At 41.2% G+C, this 24,783-nt stretch overlaps 1 protein-coding gene across 1 annotated transcript; it reads right to left on the bottom strand.

The window, feature by feature from the left end:
* Nucleotides 1-280: 280 nt before the first annotated feature.
* On the bottom strand, nt 281-17,851 carry LOC122542236 (galectin-2-like). The gene is made up of 4 exons (XM_043679763.2): nt 17,773-17,851; nt 2,818-2,894; nt 1,926-2,097; nt 281-1,276 (listed from the first exon to the last, which is right to left on the bottom strand). The coding sequence occupies exons 1-4, from the start codon at nt 17,776-17,778 to the stop codon at nt 1,130-1,132; spliced, it is 402 nt and encodes a 133-aa protein (XP_043535698.1). The 5' UTR covers nt 17,779-17,851; the 3' UTR covers nt 281-1,129.
* Between the last annotated feature and the right edge of the window lie 6,932 nt (nt 17,852-24,783).

Genomic DNA, 24,783 nt, shown 5'->3' with positions numbered 1-24,783 from the left:
CAATAAAGACGCCTAACCTATCCATCCACACCCTAATGTATTGCAGCATTCCTCCAGCAGTTGTCAGAGACACATTCAATCTTATATAATCACATTTTATATATACTATACCTCGGTATTATAAACCCATATGTTCTGATATACCCAAACCTCACGTCCGATAAACCAGGCGCCTCTAACATTCCTTGGCAGAACCAGGGGAAAAGAAAGTGAACATATACAATTTTGCTTCTCCTGCTGTTAACCCTTAATAGAATGAGAATCATCATCAAGGAACTGATTAGTCTCACAAGAAGAGGTTTTATTTATGGATGGCTTACAGTAGTTGCATTTCTATCAATAAGAAAAATATAGGTTGCTCAGAAGGAAAAAGCCAAATTGATGATGCGAGTCAATCACTTAGATTGGAACAGATTCAAAGAGGTTGGATGAGGTCTTCTCTCCCTGAATATTTATGTTCTGTGGTCCTTGTGCTGAGTAATAGGAATATTTTTCTACATTGTGCGATGGGTGTTACTCCCAATTCAAGTGTACAAAAGCCAGAGGCTAAGTAATCTAGAAAATAGGAATAGGAGCTAAATAGATTTTTAATTAATAATGTGTTCTGGAGAGAGGGCAGGAAAGTGGGGTTGAGGCCAAGCTGAGATCAACCATGATTGTATTAAATGATGGAGCAGGCTCGAGGGGCTGAATTGCCCACTCTGGTCCTAGTTCTTTGTTCTCATGAACCTTTCGGCCCTTAAAACCTGCTCTGCTAATCCATTCCATACATGGACCATCTTTAAGCCTTTCCTAAGAAGGGGAATTGTCACTAATGGGTCCGTATGAATAGAACTAAGATTGCCCGGACTAATTTTACGCAGCGCCTTTGAGACCAGTGGCAAGGGAAGATCTTCATCTAAGAAATCTAGACTGGATTTGAATCTATAACTCTGGGAGAGGAAAGCTCAGTGTTGAACCATGTCATCATCCACTAAGTTTGGTAGAGGCTCTCATGAAATCAAATCTTTTGCATCCAGACACTTGACAGAACTGCATGTTTCCAATATTTACTACATTTCCTAATTTCCAGCACTCATTGGTTGCTCCTTTTTTTGTGTGTGGGAGCTGGTATGGTGTTGCAGACATTTTAAATGAACTTGAAGGAAGCCATTTTGAAGCCTCCCCACACAGACATGTAGTCGATTTTATCCAAGGATAATCTGTTGGGGAACTCCAACACATGATCATTCGGGAGCTTTATTTCAAAGCTGTCTCCCTTGAAAGTGACATATAGCTGTGGAAATAAAGAAAAGAAAGGTTTGAATAAGAGTAAAACGAAGCAAAAAAAAGACAAACTGGGCCTGCATCCTACTTTAAGAAGTAGGAATAGGCCATTTGGCCCATCATACTGGTTTGCCATTCAGTAAGACCATGCACCAGAATCCAGGGAAGTCTTGACATTGTTACTTTGGGGCAAGATCTCAGCCAGGTTGATTGATTTTGCTGACTCCATCCTTGCTAATGGTTGCCTATCATCTTGGCAACCTGACTTCCCATAACAATTGGAAAGCAAATAGATTCTTGATGCCAAGAGGATGACTTTTGCAAGACAACCATACAAAATATTTTCCCTGCACCATTAGTTTTAAAATTAATTATTGAAAGTGTTGACACATAAAAATATTGCCTCTATGATTTGACTTGCAATCTTTCAACTATTTATCATTCATAGAGACAGCACAGCTGTAAGCAACCTGTGTGGGCTTTATTCGGCAAACTTGTGTGATGTAACTATTCCTCCTGCATTTGCTGCAATAAAACTCCCTGCTTTGATCAGGAGATGCTACTGCACAGTTGGTAATGCGTTATAATTTTACCGCTTCACTATTTGCGAAGGGAAGCAAGGTTACCTTGGCAATGCTTAATATTCAGGCTGCCCTTACCTTGATTTCAGACCCTTTGGTGAAGGGGAACTCCATATCCCTCTGCTCACTGCCCCAGCAGTCATCGCACTTCGAGTTGCAGACAATTACAGCACCATCAACATCATCGTGGAAACGAGGGTTGAAGTGAAGCCCAAGATGACCTTCACTGCTCCCCAAGTTCACAGCAAATCTGTGGCCAGAAAGGAGTTGGAGAATCAACCATTTTCCCCATTGGTTGTGGTCAGTCTGGGAGGGTGCTGCGTATTTCTGCATGTATGAGGCAGAAGAACAGCAACGAGGAAATAACCAGATAAACTGTCCAATTGGTGAAGGGGTAAATATTATCAAGAACTCTGGGAGAACTCTGTTCTCCACTGGAGACGAAAAAAAAGGTCTCCTCAGTTGACCATCTCATCTGAAAGTTGATGCAGTGTTCAATTTTTTATGCTTTATTATATGTGCCTGCTAACCAATCTATGCCACTGTGCTTGATTGGTCAAGCCTCGGTGTTAAGGAGAGAAAGATAAATAGACAAGTAGGAAGCTACTTGAAGCTGAAAGTTGAAATACTGTATGGTGGACACATTTTAAGGCATTAATTCTGTAAATAATCTTCATGAAAATTAATTGACATCTTTGCATAACTCGAGAGATATGAAATATTTAAAAGTTTGCATATTTGACAGTGTAGCTTGCCCTCAGTTCTATGCTCACATTTATGGAATGAGGTTAAAACCACAATGTCCTTGTACTCTGAGCTTTATCAGTACACTTTCCTTGTTTATGTGGACTATACACAAATTTATGCATACTTTTGTACATTGATGTTATATCTGTTTGCAGTTAGAATTTTCTTTGCAGGCATTTGGTCAAGAAACAGGGCAAAGAGAAGAAAGAAAATTAAATCTTACCTGTCTGCATCATCGGTAATCTTTCCTTTAATCTTCAGAGTTTCTCCGCTCTTCAAATTAATGTTATGCATTTCAAACTATTTTCAAAATTGGAAAGGAAACAATGTCAATACTACCACACATAATGACTTTCCTTTGCAAAAATCCCCACAGATTACCACTATGAACAGATTTGAATTTGTCCGCATATTCTCACAAAGGTACTGAGTCATGGAGTTACACATCTGGGATGAAAGAGGTAAGGATGAACTGGTTAGGCCTATATTCGTTTGAGTTTAGAAGAATATAATGTAAAATTGCCACAGTCCTCCAAGTCCACCGTGCTGCTGTCTCACTGGAGATAGACAACTAATGATAATTCAACCTGAGAGTGACCATGCCACAGGTGAGGGAAAAGGTTGAGGTGGAAAGTCCTTCATAACATCAGCCCCAGTGCAGGAATTGAACCACACTGTTGGCATCACTCTGCATTGCAAATCAGTTCTTCAGTCAACTGACCCCCAGTTAGAAAAATTCAGACAGTGCTTGACAGATTACATACTGAGAAGATGTTTCCCTTTTTGAGGGAACACAGAATTAGGGGACACATTATCGAAATAAGGGTCCCCCAAGATCATTAGTATTTGCTGGAATTCTGTTCCCAGCAAACAGCAGATGTCTTGAAGTTTCTGATCATCATTAACAATTTACTTGGCTACAAATCACAGACTAACGCAATATAATCTGGTTGCTGTGCTAACTGCAGACTGATTTAAGTAAACATTCTATCCTGACTCCAATTTACATAGAGAGAGTGACTGCAGTTGAGTTGGGTACCTTTACATTGACTCGTCATATGCCATGTCATAAAGGTACAAGTCTGTTAATCTAGGATCTATGCAGTATTAAATCCACCTTTTCCTTTGAAAAAAACTTTTTTATTTATTTGTGGGATGTGGGCATTGCTGCCTGGCCAGTATTTATTGTCCATCCCTTGGGAATATGGTGGTGAACTACCTTCTTTAAATATTGCAGTCCACCTGCTCTATATTGATCTGCAATACTGTTAGGGAGGGAATTCCAGGATTTTGATCCAGTGACAGTGAAGGAACAGTGATACATTTCCAAGTCAGGATGGTGAATGGCTTGGAGAGGGACATGCAGGTGGTAGTGTTCCCATGTATCTACTGCCCTTACCCTTCTAAATGGAAGTAACCTTGGATTTGAAGGGTGCTGTCTGAGATGTTAATTTTTGCATTCCATCTTGTAGAAGGTACACATTGCTGCTATTGAGCGTTATTGGTGAAGGCAATCGAAGATTGTGGATGTGGTACCAATCAAGCAAGCTGCTTTGTCCTAGACAGTGTCAAGCTTCTTGTTGGAGCTGCACTCATCCAGGCAATTGGAGAATATTCCATCACATTCCTGACTTTACTTTGGAGATGGAGACAGGCTTTGGAGTATGAGAAGTAGAGTTACTCGCCACAGCACTCATAGCCTCTGGCCTGCTATTGTAGCCACTGTATTTATATGGCAAGTCTAATTAAGTTTCTGGTCAATTATAAGCCCCCCAGATCTTGATAGTGCTGAATTCAGTGATGGTAACACCATTGCCTGTCAAGGGGTGGTGGTTAGATTATCTCTTATTAGAGATGATCATTGTCTGACATTTGTGTGGCACAAATGCTACTTGCCAGTTGTCAATACAAGCCTGGATATTGTCCAGATCTTGTTGTATTTGGACATGGACTGCTTCAGTATCTGAGGAGTCGCTACTGGTGCTGAACATTGTGCAATCACTAGTGAACATTTCTATTTATGACTTTATGATGGAGGGACGGTCAATGATGAAGCAGGTGAAGATGGTTGGGAGTAGGATATGACACTGAGGATCTCACAGAGATGTTCTGGAGCTGAAAGGACTGGCCTTCAGCAACCACAACCATCTTCCTATGTGCTAGCAATGACTCAAACCAGTGGAGAGTTTACCTCCTGATTCCCATTGATTCCAGTTTTGCTAGGCCTCCTTGATACCATCCTTGGTCTAATATGGCCTTGATATCAAAGGCTGTTACTCTCACCTCACCTCTGGAATTCAGCTCTTTTTTCTATGTTTGACCTCAGGCTGTAATGAGGTCAGGAGTTGAGTGCCCATGGCAAGGTAATAAGACTTTTTCAGTAAATGTGTACAAGGATGTACACAGGTATTTTGGACTGAATCTTACCTTTTTCTGGCTAAGTCCAAGGTTTTTGTGGAAGGTTTTCCACTGTGAGACCTAGTAGGTTTTCCTGCAGTACCTTGCCAAACTTGACTCGTTAACTACCTACCCTGCCTTGATCGTGTCAATTATTCCCAGTTACAGAGTACAGCATGGAAACAGACCCTTTGGTCCAACTTGTCCATGCCAACCAGAAATCTTAAATTAATCAAATCCCATTTGCCAGCATGTGGCCCATATTCCTCCAAATCCTTTCTATTCATATATCTATCCAGATGCCTTTCAAATGTTGTTATTGTATCAGCCTCCATCATTTCCTGTGGCAGCTCATTCTATGTACACACCACTCTCTGCATGAAAAGTTGCCTCATAAGACCCTTTTAAATCTTTCTCCTCTCACCTTAAACTTATGTTCTCTAGTTTTGGACTCCCCTAAACCAGGGAAAAGACTTTGGCTATTCACCTTAGCCATGTCCCTCATGTTTTTATAAACCTCTATAAGGTCACCCCTCAGCCTCCGATGCTCCAGGGAGACAAGCCCAGCTTATTCAGCCTCTCCCACAAACTCTCCAACCCTGGCAACATCTTTAGAAATCTTTTCTGGACTCTTTCAAATTTCAAACATCCCAGAGCAGGAACAGCTGAATTAGATGCAGTATTCCAAAAGTGGCCTGTCCCATGTCCTGTACAGCTGTAATATGACCTCCCAACTCCTATTCGCAATGCACTGTTCAATAAAGGCAAGCATACCTAACGCCTTCCTAATATCCTATCTACCTGCGGCTCCACTTTCAACTAACTATGAATTTGCGGTCCAAGATCTCTTTGTCCAACAACACTCCCCAGGACTATTAAGTGTATAAGTCCCTGATTTCCCTTTCCAAAATGCAGCATGTCACATTTATCTAAATTAAACTTCATCTGCCACTCCTCAGCTCATTAACCCACCTGATCAAGATCCCGTTGTACTCTGAGTTAATCTTCTTTACTGTCCACTACACCTCCAATTTTGGTGTTATCTACAAACTTACTCGCTATACCTCCTATGTTAACATCCAAATCATTTATATAAATAGCAAAGTGTAGTGGATCTAGCACCAATCCTTGTGACACACCACTAGTCACAGGTCTCCAGTCTGGAAAACAACCCTCCACCATCACCCTATGTCTTCTACCTTTGAGCCAGTTCGGTATCCAAATGGCTAGTTCGCCCTGTATTCCATGTGATCTAACCTTGTAACCAGTCTACCATAAGGAACTTTGTTGAATGCCTTACTGAAGTCCATATAGATTACATCCAACACATTATCCTCATCAATCCTCTTTGTTATTTCTTTAAAAACTTCAATCAGGTTAAGGAAACTCCATTTCCCATGCACAAAGCCATGTTGACTATCCCTAATCAGTCCTTGCCTTTCCAAATACATGTAAATCCTGTCCCTCAGGATTCCTTCCAACAACGTGCCCACCACAGTGTCAGGCTCACCGGTCTATAGTTCCCTGACTTTTCCTTACCACCTTTCTTAAATACTGGCACAATGTTAGCCAACTTCCAGTCTTCTGGCACGTCATCTATGGTTATTGATGATCCAGATAACTTAGCAAGGGGCCCAGCAATCAATTCACTAGCTTCCCACAAAGCTTTAGGTCCTGATTAGGTCCCAGAGATTTATCCACCTTTATGTGTTTTAAGACACCCAGCACCTGCTTCTTTGTAATATGGATATTTTTCAAGATGTCACTATTTATTTCCCTATGTTCATTACATTGAACATAGAACATAGAACAGTACAGCACAGAACAGGCCCTTCAGCCCATGATGTTGTGCCGACCACTGATCCTCATGTGTGCACCCTCAAATTTCTGTGACCATATGCATGTCCAGTAGTCTCTTAAATGTCCCCAGTGACCTTGCTTCTACAACTGCTGCTGGCAACGCATTCCATGCTCTCACAACTCTCTGTGTAAAGAACCGGCCTCTGACATCCCCTCTATACTTTCCTCCAACCAGCTTAAAACTATGACCCCTTGTGTTAGTCATTTCTGCCCTGGGAAATAGTCTCTGGCTATCGACTCTATCTATGCCTCTCATTATCTTGTATACCTCAATTAGGTCCCCTCTCCTCCTCTTTTTCTCCAATGAAAAAAGTCCGAGCTCAGTCAACCTCTCTTCATAAGATAAGCCCTCCAGTCCAGGCAGCATCCTGGTAAACCTCCTCTGAACCCTCTCCAAAGCATCCACATCTTTCCTATAATAGGGTGACCAGACCTGGACGCAGTATTCAAGTGCGGTCTAACTAAAGTTTTATAGAGTTGCAACAAGATCTCACGACTCTTAAACCCAATCCCCCTGTTAATGAAAGCCAAAACACCATATGCTTTCTTAACAACCCTGTCCACTTGGGTGGCCATTTTAAGGGATCTATGTACCTGCACACCAAGATCCCTCTGTTCCTCCACACTGCCAAGAATTCTATCCTTAATCTTGTACTCAGCTTTGAAATTCGACCTTCCAAAATGCATCACCTCGCATTTATCCAGGTTGAACTCCATCCATTACCTTCTAAATCTTTCTCCACAGCAAACATTGATGCAAAATACTCATTTCGTATATCCCCCATCTCTTGCAGTTCCACACATAGACGCCCTTGCTGATCTTTAAGGGGCCCTACTTTCTCCCTGGCTACCCTTATGATCTTAATATATTTGTAGAATCACTTTGGATTCTCCTTAACCCTACTTCATGTCCCATTTTTGCACTCCTGATTTCCCTTTTAAGATATACTGCTACTGCCTTTATACTCTTCACTCGATTCACTCGATCTCTTCTACCTGTAGCTGACATTTGCTTCCTTCTTATTCCTGACCAAACCTCAATTTCTCTCATCATCTGGCATTCCCTACACCTACCAGCCTTGCCGTTCACCCTAATAGGTACATATTGTCCCTTTACCAGCGAACATCCACCCTCAGTCAATTTTTGAAATTTCATGCCTAATACTGTCAAAATTGTCCTTAATCCAATTTAGAAGCTTAACTTTTAGATCCAGTCTATCCTTTTCCATTATTATTTGAAAGCAAATAGAATTATGGTCACTGGCCCCAAAATACTTCCCCACTGACACCTCAGTCACCTGCCCTGCCTTATTTCCCAAGAGTCGGTAAACGTTTGTACCTTCTTTAGTAGGTACATCTATATACTGAATCAGAAAACTTTCTTGTACACATTGAACAAATTCCTGTCCATTTAAGCCCTTAACACTATAATAGTCCCAGTCTGTGTTTGGAAAGTAAAAATGCCATACCATAACCACCCTATTATTCTTACAAATAACTGAGATCTCCTTACAAATTTGTTTCTGAATTTCCTGCTGATTACTGGGGGGTCTGTAGTAGAGTCCCAATAACATTATCATCCCTTTCTTATTTCTCAGTTCCACTCAAATAACTTCCCTGAACATATTCCCAGGAGTAACCTCCCTAAGTACAGCCATAATGTTACACCTAATTAAAAATGCCACTCCCCCTTTCTCTTGCCCCCTTTTTATCCTTCCTGTAGCATCTATACCCCAGAACATTAAGCTGCCAGTCCTGTCCATCCCTGAGCCATGTCACTGAAAGGGCTGTTTCCAAGTCCCATGTTCCCAACCATGCCTAGAGTTCATCTGCCTTCCCTGTTAGGCCTCCTGCAATGAAATAAATGCAGTTTTTCCTGCCTGACCTGACTGACGTGCCCCTTTTCCCAACCGTACTAGTCTCAGACTGATCTCTTTCCTCACTATCACCCTGGATTGCAACCCCCCCTTCACGTTACAAGTTTAAATTCTTCTGAGCAGCTCTAACAAATCTCCCTGCCAGTACATTAGTCCCCTTCCAATTCAGGTGCAATTTATCCTTCTTATTCAAATCATTTCTACCCAGAGTAGAGACCAATGATCCAAAAATGTGAATCCTTCTCCACTGCATCAGCTCGTCAACAATGCATTCATCTGCTTTATCCTCCTATTCCTATCTTCACTACTTGTGGTATCAGGAGTAATCCAGATATTACTAACCTCGATGAACTCCTTTTTAAATTCTTGCCTAACTTCCTATATTGTCTCCTCAGAATTTCATCCTTTTCTCATCATGAGTCATTAGTTCCAATGTGTACAACGACCTCCTACTTGTCCCTCTCTCCTTTGAGAATATCTGCACCGTCTGAGATATCCTTATCCTGGCACCAGAGAGGCAGCACACCATTGTGGTATCTCACTGTCAGCCACAGAAATGTCTGTCTGTGCTTCTGACTAGAGAGTCCCCTATCACAATTGGTCACTTGGAACCTGGCATACCCCTTGTTACATTAGGACCAGTCTCGGTACCAGAAACCTGGCTGTCAATGCTGCATTTCCCTGAGAGTCCATCACCCCCTACATTTTCCAAAACAGCATATTTGTTTGAGATGGGGATAGCCATAGGAGACTCCTGCACTACCTGCATCCCTCTCCTCTCTTTCCTGGAGGTAACCCATCTACCTGACTGTATCTTTGTTTTATCTCCCTTCCTGCAACTGCCATCCTTCACACCCCAGCTCCTATACATTCCTCATTGTCTCTAACTGCCCCCTAACCAATCCATGCTATCCAATAGGATTTGCAACCAAACACACTTCCTGCAGACATAATCATCAGTAACATGAAAACTGTCCCTAATCTCCCACATCCAACAGGAAGAGCACATCACTCTATTAAAAACTGTCTTTGCACCTTAACAATTTACAGACCCAGAAAATAGCACAGTCTTACTGCTCTGTAAACACTGCTCCAGCCTAACTTAGTACCTTTTTAAAATATTTTTAGTGTGTAATCAAGAGACAGATCGCAATAAAAACATATAATCAAAAAAGAACTGATTCTACTCACTATTGAAGGTTTACAGAAGAACAGTAAGGTTACACTTAAAAACTAGCAATTAGCTGCTCTTCTGTGTGAGCGACCTCCCCCGCACCCCCCACCCCACCCCCTGACATAGGTTTCTCCAAGATCAGCTGTAAATTTAGTTGTTTGTTAATTTTACTTAGATGAATTCCAATGTCCATAGATACTTGAAATAAAACAGCAGGGGCAGTTAGCTATGCAGCTTACTGGCTGGGTTAGACAGCTGTGCAGGTTTTACTACTCCGTGTGATTTACTTCCCATATGGTCACTGTCTTTGTTTCTCTTCTTCCTTTTTAAAGTGTCATTGTTTTCGTCTTTTTCCCCAGATTTACAAAACAATGCAACAACTTGTAAAACTGTAATTACTGCTCCTATAATTCGAGCAAATCAGCTCCAACACTCAAAATACCTCAAAAAAGAGAGCAGCTCTTACAGCCTCAATTTTTAGCCCATCCTCCATCTTAGATGTCTGATTCAGAATCACCAAAGAGAAAAGAGAGAGAAATGATGCAATCAAAGTCAGCTGATTCAACCACCACTAGTGGGCACTGACTTGCTGAAAGTGTTGCATGGTGATCAACACATTACAATTGAAAGGAAGTGCCTGCTGCCAGTGAGTAAACTTGTTCATTGCCTGAACATAAACCTTAGACAATTCTGCTATTTGTATTATTGAACCCGTATTGATCCAGTGTAGTACAAAGACCTTACAATACAAACATCAGAGGACAATTGTTCAGCCATAATTGTTGAGAGAGATGATGACGTTTTGAAAAGGTTATGCTTCCTTCCTTTGGAACAGAGGTGACCAAGGGACATCTAATTCAGGTATACATGCCCAGTAAGAATAGGTAGGAAGAAGCTTAAGTAGAGACGTCAATAGCCAGGGAACATCAATTTAAAGTTTGATAGAAAGATTATAGGAGAGTTGAAGAGAACACTTTTCAATGAGGAGGTCACAGAATCATAGAGATGTACAGCATGGAAAAAGACCCTTCGGTCCAACTTGTCCATGCCGATAGATAGCCCAACCCAATCTAGTCCTACCTGCCAGCACCCGGCCCATATCTTTCCAAACTCTTCCTATTCATATACCCATCTCGATGCCTTTTAGATGTTGCAATTGTACTAACCTCCACCACTTCCTCTGGCAGCTCCATCTGCTACTTCTCAGCCTATTGGCCCATCTGGTCAAGATCCTGTTGTAATCAAAGGTAACCCTCTTCGCTGTCCACTACACCTCCAATTTTGGTGTGATCTGCAAACTTACTAACTATTCTTCTTATGCTCACATCCAAATCATTTATATAAATGATGAAAAGTAGTGGACCCAGCACTGATCCTTGTGGCATTCCACTGGTCACAGGCCTCCAGTCTGAAAAACAACCCTCCACCACCACCCTCTGTCTTCTACCTTCGAGCCAGTTCTGTATCCAAATGGCTAGTTTTCCCTGTATTCCATTAGATCAAACCTTGCTAACCAGTCTCCCATGGGGAACCTTGTTGAACACTTTACAGAAGTCCATATAGATCACATCTACCGCTATGCCCTCATCAATCCTCTTTGTAACTTCTTCAAAAAACTCAATCAAGTTTGTGAGACATGATTTCCCATGCACAAAGCCATGTTGACTGTCCCAAATCAGTCCTTGCCTTCCAAATACATGTACATCCTGTCCTTCAGGATTCCCTCCAACAACTTGCCCACCATCGACGTCAGGCTCACTGGTCTATTGTTCCCTGACTTGTCCTTACCACCTTTCTTAAACAGTGGCACCACGTTAGCCAACCTCCAGTCTTCCAGCACCTCAGCTGTGACTATTGATGATATAAATATCTTAGTAAGAGGCCCAGCAGTCACTTCCCGAGGTTCCCACAGAGCTCTAGGATCTCCCTGTCAGTATATTAGTCCCCTTCCATTTTAGGTGCATTCCGTCCTTCTTGTACTTTCACTTCTACCCTAAAAGAGCTTCCAATGATTCAAAGATTTTAATCCTTCTCCTGTACATCAGCTCCTCAGCCATGCATTCATCTGCTCTATCCTCCTATTTCTGCCCTCACTAGCTCATAGCATCGTAAGTAATCCAGATATTACTACTCTCGAGGACCTCTTTTTTAAATTCCTGCCTAACTCTGTTATTTCCATTCAGAATCTGAACCTTTTCCCATCATATGTCGTTGGTTCCAGTGTGTACAATGACCTCCTGCTGGCCCCTCCCACCCTTGAGAACATTCTGCACCCTCTATGAGACATCCTTGATCCTGGCACCAAGGAAGCAACACACCATTCTGATTTTTCGCTGCTGGCCACAGAAACATCTGTCTGTACCTCAGACTAGAGAGCTCCCTAACACAATCAATCTCTTAGAACCCGATGTACCCCTCATTGTTTTAGAGCCAGTCTCAATACCAGAAACCTGGCTGTTCGTGCTACGTTCCCCTGAGTATCCATCAACCCCTACATTTTCCGAAACAGCATACTTGTTTGAAATGGTGATAGCCACAGAAAGATCCTGCACTAATTGCCTATCTCTCTTACCTTTCCTGTAGTTAACCCACTTATGTTACTGTATCTGTGGCTTTTCCCCCTTCCTATAACTGCCAACAATCACATCCCCTTGCTCTTATAAATTCCTCATTGCCTCTAACTGTCTTCAACTGATCCATTCGATCTGATAGGATTCACAACTAATGGCATTTATTGCAGATATAATCCTCAGTAACCTGTAAACTCTCCCTAAATGCCCACATCCGACAAGAAGAACATATCACTCTACTAAAGGCCATTTTTGCTTCTTTCAATCTACAGACCCAGAAAATAGCACTGTCTTATTCCTGTACAAAATACTGCTCCAGGTTAAATTAATACTTATGGCTTATATTTTAAGTTTAATCGAGACATACCTCAATAAAACATAGAATCAGGGAAGAATCCACTCTACTCACTACTGCAGACTTACTGTAAGGCCACGTTTAAAATATCCACTTATCTGTTTCTGTGCTGTGACCTCTCCCAAACAGGTTCCTCCAAGATTAGTTGTGAATTTCACTGCTTGTTAATTTTCCCAGACGCACTCAGATGTCCAGCGTGGGCGGCACGGTGGCACAGTGGTTAGCACTGCTGCCTCACAGCGCCTGAGACCCGGGTTCAATTCCCGCCTCAGGCGACTCTCTGTGTGGAGTTTGCACATTCTCCCCGTGTCTGCGTGGGTTTCTTCCTGGTGCTCTGGTTTCCTCCCACAATCTAAAAATGGGCAGGTTAGGTGAATTGGCCATGCTAAATTGCCCGTAGTGTTAGGTGAAGGGGTAAATGTAGGCAAATGGGTCTGGGTGGGTTACGCTTCGGTGGGTCGGTGTGGACTTGTTGGGCCGAAGGGCCTGTTTCCACACTGTAATCAATCTAATCTAATCTTTGTGATACATGAATTCAAACAGTAACTGTGCAGGCATTTCAAGACATCCAGCACTTCCTCCTCTGTAACATGAACTATTTCCCTACATTCTATATCTTCCATGTCCTTTTCCACAGTAAATACTGATGCAAAATACTTGTTTAGTATCTCCGCCATCTCCTGCGGCTCCACACAATGGCTGCCTTGCTGATCTTTGAGGGGCCCTATTCTCTCCCTAGTTACCCTTTTGTCCTTTATGTATTTATAAAAACCCTTTGGATTCTCCTTAACCTTATATGCCAAAGCTATCTCATGTCCCCTTTTGCCCTCCCGATTTCTCTCTTAAGTATACTCCTTCTGCCTTTATACTCTTCTAAGGATTCACTTGATCTATCCTGTCTATACCTGACAAATGCTTCCTTCTTTTTCTTAACCAAACTCTCAATTTCTTTAGTCATCCAGCATTCCCTATACCTACCAGCCTTTCCTTTCACCCTGACAGGAATATACTTTCTCTGGATTCTCATTATCTCATTTCTGAAGGCTTCCCATTTTCCAGTCATTCCTTTACCTGCAAACATCTGCTCCCAATCAGCTTTTGAAAGTTCTTGCCTATTACCGTCAAAATTGGCCTTTATCCAATTTAGAAATTCAACTTTTAGTTCTGGTCTATCCTTTTCCATCACTATTTTAAAACTAATAGAAATTGAGAGTTTGGTTTAGAAAAAGAAGGAAACGTATGTCAGGTATAGACAGGATAGATTGAGTGAATCCTTAGAAGAGTATAAAGGCAGAAGGAGTATACTTAAGAGGGAAATCAGGAGGGCAAAAAGGGGACATGTGATAGCTTTGGCAAATAGAGTTAAGGACAATTCAAAAGGTTTTTACAAATACATCAAGGATAAAAGAGTAACTAGGGAGAAAATAGGGCCCCTCAAAGATCATCAAGGCGGACTTTGTGTGGAGCCGTAGGAGACAGGGGAGATACTAAACGAGTGTTTTGCATCAGTATTTACTGTGGAAAAGGACATGGAAGATATCGAATGCAGGGAAATAGATGGTGACATCTTGAAAAATGGCCATATTACAGAGGAGGAAGTGCTGGATGTCTTGAACACATAAAAGTGAATAAATCTCTCACTGCATGAAAAGATGGCACAGACAGAAATTCTCAATGTATTTCAAAAAAACTTGGGCAAGCCAAACAAAACTGTAGGAATTGGAAAGTCAGTACAGACAATTGCCACAAACATGACCTCCTGTTTTGTTGTGAATTTATATGAATCTATAAATACAATACTTCCTTTTAAATGATTAGTAGTGTCACATTACACCATGTCCCTTCTATTCATATGGTCCCCTATCTATATTGCTTTCCTGATAAGGCCCACCCACTTATGGTTTATGTCTTAATAATACTTTTAATTGCTATTTCCTGCTGAGCTGTTACTCATTGCCACTTACTAAATGTATTTTTGAGAGAGCGAGAGAGAGAGAGATGATGCAATCCAAGTAAGCTAATTCAACCGCCGTCAGTAAACGGAGCATTGTATCCTCTTGGAATTCACTTACAAAATCTTGGTTTTCCCCGAAGGAGCGAAGGAATATAGAGTTATTATGATGGACCTGACCACTCCCATCTTGCTTCTTGAAAATTCTTTTTAAATTATTGGCAAATCTAGCTGAAGGATCAAAGTCTGCAGCAGTTGGGTTGGAAAGAGTGGTAGAGAAGATTGAACTTAAGAAGATAAGAAATAGGAGTAGGCTATTTGGCGCCTCGGGTCTCTACCACCATTTAATAAGTTTATGGCTGATTTGATTTGGCCTCATCTTCACTTTCCTGAATGTTCCTCCATGGCCCTTGACTCCATTGTGGAGGGGGAGAAATGTCTTCACCCAGAGAGTGGGTAAGCCTGGGCAATTCTCTGCTCAGAAAGTGGTTGAGGCCAAAACATTGAATATTTTCAAAAAGGAGTTAGATCTGATTATTTGGGCTAAAGGAATCAATGGGTCTGGGGAGAAAGCAGGAACAGGGTATTGAGTTGAATGATCAGCCATGATCATATTGAAAGATAGAACAGGCTCGAGACCTGACTGGTCTACCCCTGTTCCCATTTTCTACATTTCTGTTTTTCTCAATACGAAATCTGTCTGTAGCTCAGCCTTGAATATTTTCTATGGCTGACAATGCAGAGGGTAAACCCTGGTGCTTCCAAATTTCAAATAGCCCAACATAGCTTAGTGTTGAAGTGACTGGACAAAGTAACAACATGCATTTTGACACCTTTCACAGGAAAACCTAAGGCCCTTCATAGGGTTAGAATCTGACAAAATAAAATTTACACCCAAGGTGAAGGGATGACCTGAAACACCATTAATGATATAGGGTTTTAACGGAGTTGTGAAGTAGAAATGGTGGGAAGGAACTCAGAGCATGGGCCAGAAAATCTACTTCAACATGAACACTAATGATAAAGTACATGCTTATATTGATGGTCAACTTCAAATATGATGAAGTGACTTTAAGAAGCACTTGTAGCACATCAACTAAATCAAGAGAAGCTATACTCAAAATAATTTGTACTTCCCCAGTCTATATGTACGCTGCTTGATGCCCTGCAGACCATTTAACATCCCCAGTGTGGAATCAACCGATGAAAAAGAGGCAACAACTACCCTCAAAAGTCTTGAGTGGGAGAAATTTGGATAAAAACAATGACTTTTAATTGTATAACATCTTTAACATGAGAGGGAGTGCCAAGGCACATCACAGGATTATTCTACGAAATTGTACTACATAGCATTGAGATATTGGGTCCAATGAACAAAACTTGAACAATGAACAAAGAGCCAAGTTTTGAAGAGTGTCTTAAAGGAGGAAAGTGAGATAAAAGACAGAAACATCTAAGGAGATAATTCCAGAATTTAGGCTCAGGGAACTGAAAGCACAGTCACTAATGATGGAGAGATTAAAACCATGAATGCACAAGACACCAGAATTAAGAACGGTCAACATTTGCCAACCATTCGCCTTGATCCAATAAACACTTAACGGCAAAATACTACGGATGCTGGAAATCCGAAATAAATACAGAAAATTATGGAGAAACCCAGCAAGTCTGGCAGTATCTATGGGTAGAGAGAAACAGTTAAAGTTTTGAGTCTAGTGTGACACCTTAGAACTGAAAGGTGTTGAAAATTGTTTTTTACTTTGCACAGGTTCAGAGGGGGAGAAAGAAGAGAGATGGAATAGAGACCCAGTGTAAAAAACAAAGGGGTTGTTGATAATGGAGAAAAGAAAGATGTAAAATGGGTGTAAATTAAGAAATGAAAGGGAGAGAATTAGTGTTGTCTCCTATATGCAAAGTAATCAAGACACCAAAACGACATGGCTCTGAGGCAAGAATAGAACAAGATGTTTCTTTCCCCAAATAATAAAATTTAAACAGCAAGAATGAAATCAGTTTTACATTGATGTCTCCGACTTGTAAGCATCCTGTATACTGAATTACAGCTGATCTCGGCCTCATCTGTATTTATCCATCGCAATTCAATGACTCGATTTCCTTGACTAACAGGGATATTACTATTCTCAGGTTTCAAACTGCAGTTGTTCCCCTCTATGATCACAATCCTTTCTGAAAGATTCTACACTCCTTGATGTGGAGGTGAAAAAGCTTGAATTTTAAGATTGTGTCACTTCGCTATTGAATATCTCAGAAGTAGATTTTCCAAACCAACCTGTCGGACCGTAAAATTGTACCACACAGAGGAGGCCATTTGTTCAATCAAGACTGGGCTGGCTATTTCCTGGTATTTCCCCATATTGCTTGAACCTTTACTCCTTCTTCAATAACAGTCAAATTTGTTCAACGTGATTTTAAGCATTTGTATAAAGTTTCCTCTTTGCCTTCTCTGCTCCAAGAAATCAAACCCAACTCCTTCACATTGCTCATTCATTGTGATCCCTCAATCCAAATAAATCTTTTCCGTGCCCTTTGCAAAGCCTTCACCTCATTCCAAAATACTGGTGCCAAGAATTGGAAGCAATACTTCAAGTAACTTGAATCCTTTTAAATGCTGAAATCTTATTGGCACTCAGGCTTCCCATATTCTAACCTAATTTTATCTTCCTTGCATTGCATTTGCATTCCTGCAAAAAATTAAGGTCTGGCTTGTATGAATTAGTGTGACTGAAACCAGTTCTGTATCTGAGCGGAGTCAAATTATAAACGAAACATCACTTCCATGTTTTGAAATGAGCCAGAGATTAGCTTTTTGTTTAATGGCATTCCAAGTAAGACATAACATTAATTTGAGTATGCTTCCTCTTTAAACTTTTGACAATTTTGCAGTACTCTACTGAAAAGGGTCTTGGTCCCTTCTCCTTGATAAACACAAAGACAAAATGATAAACAACTTGACAGTCCATGTACTCTACTCACCGACATCTTGTATCTACAGAGGAAGCTTAAGTACGTGAGGGAAGTTGTGACAGTCTTGTGAAGAGACAAACGTTAGCAGAACTGAGTGCATATATCAGCCAAAGTGTGTTAATCATTGATCATGTTGCGTATCAGTTTTAAGTCCACTTGCAAATGATTTATAACAGTAATACAAATACAAAGCACTTTCCACTATAATGAAATGTCACACTTTGCAGCACATTAAATGCTTTTGATATGTAGTCACTGCTATAATGGAGGAAATGTGACAGTCAATTTATACAGCAATATAATATAATTAAGAACTATGGCTGTTGGAAATCTGAAACAAACAAATGCTGGAGAAACTCAGCAGGTCTGGCAGTATACATGGAGAGAATTTATGGCGGAACAGTGGCACAGTGGTTAGCACTGCTGCCTCACGGTGCTAGAGACCCGGGTTCAATTCCCGCCTCAGGCGACTGACTGTGTAGAGTTTGCACTTTCTCCCCATGTCTGCGTGGGTTTCCTCCGGGTGCTCCGGTTTCCTCCCACAGTCCGAAGATATGCAGGTCAGGTGAATTGGCCATGCTAAATTGCCCGTAGTGTTAGGTAAAAGGGGTAAATGTATGGGTGGGTGGCGGGTCGGTGTGGGCTTGTTGGGCCGAAGGGCCTGTTTCCACACTGTAAGTAATCTAAAAAAAAAACAGTAAGTTCTTGCAGACTGTAATGTTGTTTGCAATGAGTTGAAATATATTGGCTAGGACTGTGAGGATAACTTCCTTGTTCTTCTTAAAAAGAATGTGGTGGGGTGTTTTGCATTTATCTGAGAAGTGCCTCATTTTAACATTTCATTTGAAAGCTGGCTGTGCAGTACATCCTGATAACCATTCTGGAGTAAGTGAGGGCTGCAGATGCTGGAAATCAGAGTCAAAAAGTGTGACGCTGGAAAAGCCCCACATTCCTAATGAGGCGTTTACACCTGAATCGTTGACTCTCCTGCTCCTCAGACTCTGCCTGACCTGTTGTGCTAAACCATTCTGGAGTGTCAACCTTGATTTTTGTGCTGAAGCCCTGGAGTGGAACTTGAACATTGTGACTCAGGCTAAGGAGTCCCATGTACTGATGCATAGCAGACACTTAGATGACACATGCCCTGAAAATGATCTACATTTTCAGTATCGAGTTCGATAATTTTAAGGCCTGAACTCTCCCATGTTCTATCCCCCAAACCCACACACCACGCCTTGTTATAACATAGTCTGCCATTACACACTACTTATTGTTAGCCACTAACAGTCTCCATTAACAGCTATGCACTCTCCTCATCAGATCGTTATCCACTCCTTTATCTGTCCAACTGTTCTCTCTATTTGGGCTCAATTCCCATTTATCGTTTACTCCTTACCCACTGTTCCCACCATATCCTCTGCATATAGAGTGACATTTTCCTAGCTGCCATCAGTTCTGAGGAAGGGTCACCGGACGTGAAACATGAACTTTGATTTCTCTTCTTAGATGCTGCCAGACCTGCTGAGCTTTTCCAGCAACTTCTGTTTTTGTACACTTATCCACTTTCAGTCCATCCATTTTCTCCAAATGGCAACACAGTAGGTCCAGTAATGGAAGAAATTTCATGGACACCATCCATTTGTCAAAGGCAACACTGGAACTAATGGCTTCACTTTGACACATATTACTCACACATTTAGTCAGTGATGGGCAGTGTACATTGAATGCCATATAGACTCACAGACTCAGATATTTACAGCACAAATGAGGTCATTCAGCCCGCTGTATTTACAGAGTCAACAAAGATCTGACTACATTACTCCCATTTTCCAGCTCTTGGCCCAAAGCTGTGGAGGCTATGGCAACACAAGTGGATATCTAAATTTAACCTAAATGTTACAAGAGTCTTTGACTCACCCAGTGAAGTTCCAGAATCCCACCATCCTGAGTGAAAACATTTCTCCTCGACTCTCTTCTTAGCCTTCTATCTCTTACCATGAATTTATGTCTCTTGGTTATTGACTTGGTTAAGTGCCTTCCTATCCATTCTATTTATAATCTTGTACATCTCTATCAGGTCCCTTTTCAATCTTGGTCAGGTTGTGCTGTAGTTTCCAGTACTCCCACCTGGGCCCATTTATTATATAAACCTCTTTTGTCAAAGCGCTGTGCAGTGTGTGCTATAGTCAGGTTTCTCAGGTATACGTGGAATTTTGGCATTTATTGCTTAATAAATGGAGTCTAAAAATTGGGAAGTATTGTTGCAACTGTACAAGGCATCGGTGAAATTCCATCTGGGGTAATGTGTATAGTTTTCATCACCTTTCTTGAGAAAGGATACAGTTGCAATTCAGAGGAGGTTCACCAGATCAAATCCAGAGGTGAAAGGCTTGTCTTCTCAGGAGACATTGAGCAGTTTAGGCCTATACTCACGAGAGTTTACAAGAATGAGAGATCTAGTTAGGGTATATAAGATGCTAATGGAGATTGACAAAGTAGATGAAGAGTTTATGGGGCAATCTAGAACAAGAGGTTATAGTTTTAGAATAAGGGATGGCAAATTTAAAACAGAAATAAGGAGGAATTAGGAGGAATTACTTCTCTCAGAAGGTTGTGAATCTGTTGGAATTCACTGCCCCACAGTGTGTTGGATTTCAGAACACTGAATAAATTTAAGTAAGAAATCGATTTTTAATTAGTAATAGATTAAAGAGTAATGGCGAGTGGGCAAAACAGTGGAATTGAGACCAGCCATGATTGTATTGAATGGTGGAGCAGGCTCAACAGGCTGAATTTCTAAGTTCTTATGTTCTTGAAGTGCAAGTCCTTAAAGGAAGTAAGTCTACAAAAAGTAAGTCTACCTACTTTAAATTGGAGCCAAGAGACACAGAATTGTCTTAAATGGATCCCAAGCTAGGAAATCAGGTAAATATGAATGAAACAAGATGCAAATTATTTTCTTGATATTTGGTTGACCTACCAGAGTGCAGCATTATATACCTGTGCCTCCTATTTACTCACCCACTGTCCTATAAGTCTTTCTTTCATGGTGTTATGGCCAATGGCAAGCAGACGTGGAATATAATATGGGAAAATCTGAAGTTACTTTGGTAGGAAAACAGAAATGCAGACCTGGGTGTTCTTATTCACAGGTCACAGAAAGCTTACATGCAATTGTAGCAACCAATTAAGAAGGTAAATCTAATGCTGACCTTTATCACAAGAAGATTTGAGTACAAGGATTAGTAGTATGGCTACAGTTGTATAGAGCCTTGGTGAGACTGTACCTGTAATACAATGTGCAGTTTTGATCTCCTTACCTAATCCAGGACATACATGCCACAGATGGAGTACAATAAAGGTTAACCAGACTGATTCCTGGGATAGCAAGATTATCCTATGAGGAGAAATTGAAGAATCTGGCTTCTGCATACTCTAGAGTTTTGAGGAATGTGAGTTGATGACATTGAAACATACAATATTCTTACAGGGTGTAAGAGTAGATGCAGGAAGGATGTTTCACCTGGCTGGAGTGGGGGAGGTGTCAAGAATTGGGTCAGAATCTCAGAATAAGGAGAGTGAGAAGAAGACAAATTTCTTCACTCAGAGGGTAGTGAATCTTTGGAATTTTGTTCTCTAGAAGGCTGTGGACGCTCAGATAATGAGAAACGTCAAGAGAAAGGTGGATAGATGTTAGATATTAAATTATCAAGAGAAATGGAGTGGAAATTGACAGAGGAGATGATCAGATATGATCTGCTTGAAGTTCATGCTCATGGGATCAGCTGGCATACTCCTGCTCCTATGAGGTCTTCTGCAATTACCAAGAAAAGCAGATAGGGCCAGGGTTTATTGTCTCATCAAAAAGACAAGACCTTGACCATTTGACACTCCTTCAAACTCACACTGGAGTGTCAGCTTTCACTTCCATGCTCAAACCTCTAAAGCTACAACCTGATTTTTCTATTTTGGTCTTTTGAGAAAATTAAAAGCAATTAATCAAATTAATAAATGAACAGCCCCTATTTTAATATAATTTCTTTAAACTTTCTGTGCTAATGAATTTATAGGCACTTGGTTAAAGTTAGGAACAATCAGAAGCATAGTCAGCAGGGGACTTCAACTATCCAATTATTGACTGGGATCACTACAGTATGAGTACTATAGATGGGTCAGTTTTTGTCCAGTGTGTGCAGGAGGGCTTCCTGACACAGTATGTAGACAGGCCGACAAGGGGCGAAGCCACTTTAGATTTAGTACTGTGTAACGAGCCTGGCCAGGTGTTAGATTTGGAAGTAGGTGAGAACTTTGGAGACAGCGATCACAATTCTGTCAGGTTTATTTTAGTGATGGAAAGGGATAGGTGTACTCCACCGAACAAGAGTTACAGCTGGGGCAAGGGAAATTACGATGCAATTAGAAAAGATTTAGGAAGCATAGAATGGGGAAGGAAACTGCAAGGGATGAGCACATTAAAAATGTGGAGCTTTTTCAAGGAAAAGCTCCTGTGTGTCCTAGATAAGTAGGTACCTGTCAGGCAGGGAGGAAGATATAGAATGCGTGAGCTGTGGTTTACTAAGGAAGTGGAATCCTTGGTCAAGAAGAAGAAGAAGGCTTATGTTAGGACAAAATGTGAAAACTCAGTTAGGGCGCTTGAGGGTTACAATGAAGTCAGGAAAGACCTAAAAAGAGAGCTCAGAAGAGCCAGGAGGAGACATGAGAAGATGTTGGCAGATAGGATCAGAGTTAACCCTAAGGCTTTCCATAGGTATGTCAGGAATAAAAGAATGACAGGAGTTAAATTAGGGTCAATCAAGGATAATAGTGGGAAGTTGTGTGTGGAGTCAGAGGAGATAGGGGAAGCACTAAATAAATATTTTTTGACAGTGTTCACTATAGAAAATGAAAATGTTGGCGAGGAAGATACAGAGATACTTGCATCTAGACTAGACGAGATTGAGGTTCACAAGGAAGAGGTATTAGAAATAATGCAGAGTGTGAAAATAGACAAGTCCCCTGGGCCGGATGGGATTTATCCTAGGATCCTCTGGGAGGCAAAGGAAGAGATTGCTGAGCCTTTGGCATTGATCGTCAAATCATCATTGTCCACAGGAATAGTGCCTGAGGACTGTAAGATAGCAAATGTGGTTCCCTTGTTCAAAGAAGGTAGTAGAGACAACACTGGTAATTACAGACCAGTGAATCTCACTTCAGTTGTTGGTAAAGTGTTGGAAAAGATTATAAGAGATAGGATTTATAACCATCTAGAAAATAATAATCTGATCAGCGACAGTCAGTACGGTTTTGTGAAGGGTAGGTCGTGCCTAACAAATCTTATTGAGTTTTTTGACAAAGTGACCAAACAGATGAGAGTAAATCGGTTGATGTGGTGTATATGGATTTCAGCAAGGCGTTCAATAAGGCTCCCCACAGTAGGCTTTTATACAAAATGCGGAGGAATGGGATTGTGGGAGACATAGCAGTTTGGATCAGTAATTGGTTTGCTGAAAGAAAACAGAGGGTTGTAGTTGATGGAACATGTTCATCTTGGTGTCCAGTTACTAGCGGCGTAATGCAAGGATCAGTGTTGGGTCCACTGCTGTTCGTCATTTTTATAAATTACCTGGATAAGGGCTTAGAAGGGTGGGTTAGTAAATTTGCGGACAACACTAAGGTCGGTGGAGTTGTGTGTAATGACGAAGGATGTAGTAGGTTGCAGAGAGACATAGATAGGATGCAGAGCTGGGCTGAGAGGTGGCAAATGGAGTTTAATGTGGACAAGTGTGAGGTGATATACTTTGGACGGAGTAATCGGAATGCAAAGTACTGGGCTAATGGTAAGATTCTTGGGAGTGCAGATGAGCAGAGAGATCTCGGTGTCCATGTACACAGATCTCTGAAAGTTGCCACCCAGATTGACAGGGTTGTTAAGAAGGCATACAGTGTTTTGGCCTTTATTAATAGAGGGATTGAGTTCTGGAACCAGGAGGTTATGCTGCAGCTGTACAAAGCTCTGGTACGGCCACACTTGGTGTATTGTGTACAGTTCTGGTCACCACATTATAAGACGGATGTGGAAGCTTTGGAAAGGGTGCAGAGGAGATTTACTAGGATGTTGCCTGGTATGGAAGGAATGTCTTACAAGGAAAGGCTCAGGGCCTTGAGGCTGTTCTCGTTAGAGAGAAGAAGATTGAAAGGTGACTTAATAGAGACATACAAGATAATCAGAGGGTTAGATAGGGTGGACAGGGAGAGCCTTTTTCCGAGTATGGGAACAGCAAACACGAGGGGACACAACTTTAAAGTGAGGGGAGATAGGTTAAGACAGATGTCAGAGGTAGTTTCTTTACTCAGAGAGTAGAAATGGTATGGAATGTTTTGCCTGCAACGGTAGTAGATTTGCCAAGTTTAAGTGCATTTAAGTTGCTATTGGACAGGCATATGGACATACATGGAATAATGTAGGTGGGATGGGCTTCAGATTAGTGTGACAGGGCGGCGCAACATCGAGGGCTGAAGGGGCTGTATTGCACTGTAATGTTCTATGTTCTATGTAATTCAAGCCTGCACTGAATCACACCAATGGATTCCAAATCCATTACCTTAACCACTCGGCCATAACTACAGGTTAGTCCTGTTGTTGTATTCTTTTGAATAACCAAATAAGAAATCAAACCAGATTAGACAACATTAATAGGAAATAGTCTCTTAAAGAAACACTGGACAAAGCCAACTCCACAAACTAAACTTAAAATTTAAAACTAGTTGTAGGAGGAGCACCCGAATTGCCTGTCAGTCAGGAAAGACTCAAGTGTATCAACAGAAATTACACACCCCCTCTCCAGGGGCAAATCCCTAACTGTTAGTGCTTGAATTTGTGTATTAATTGCAGTTTGAAACACTATTAAACATTTACTTAGCATGTCTCACAACCTCCAAGTATTTCACTACTGAATGAATGATGAAGAACTAGTTTTGAAAAAAGTAGTTTTGAAGTGTAGCTGTAAGGTAGGGAACAAC

This window comes from Chiloscyllium plagiosum, unplaced genomic scaffold (genome assembly GCF_037043375.1).
Source record: "Chiloscyllium plagiosum isolate Xiang-an unplaced genomic scaffold, Cpla_swu_hap1 HiC_scaffold_33, whole genome shotgun sequence".
NCBI classification, from domain to species: domain Eukaryota; kingdom Metazoa; phylum Chordata; class Chondrichthyes; order Orectolobiformes; family Hemiscylliidae; genus Chiloscyllium; species Chiloscyllium plagiosum.
Note: the sequence above shows the minus strand (reverse complement) of the source record. Positions and strands in the feature narration are given on the sequence as shown.

Bases quoted from the DNA above. Each gene is read 5' to 3' on its own strand.
- LOC122542236 (XM_043679763.2), bottom strand. The intron at 2,098-2,817 runs GTAAGATTTAAT...TTCTGGCCACAG, and splicing joins ATTACCGATGATGCAGACAG to ATTTGCTGTGAACTTGGGGA. The intron at 1,277-1,925 runs GTAAGGGCAGCC...TTATTTCCACAG, and splicing joins CCAAAGGGTCTGAAATCAAG to CTATATGTCACTTTCAAGGG.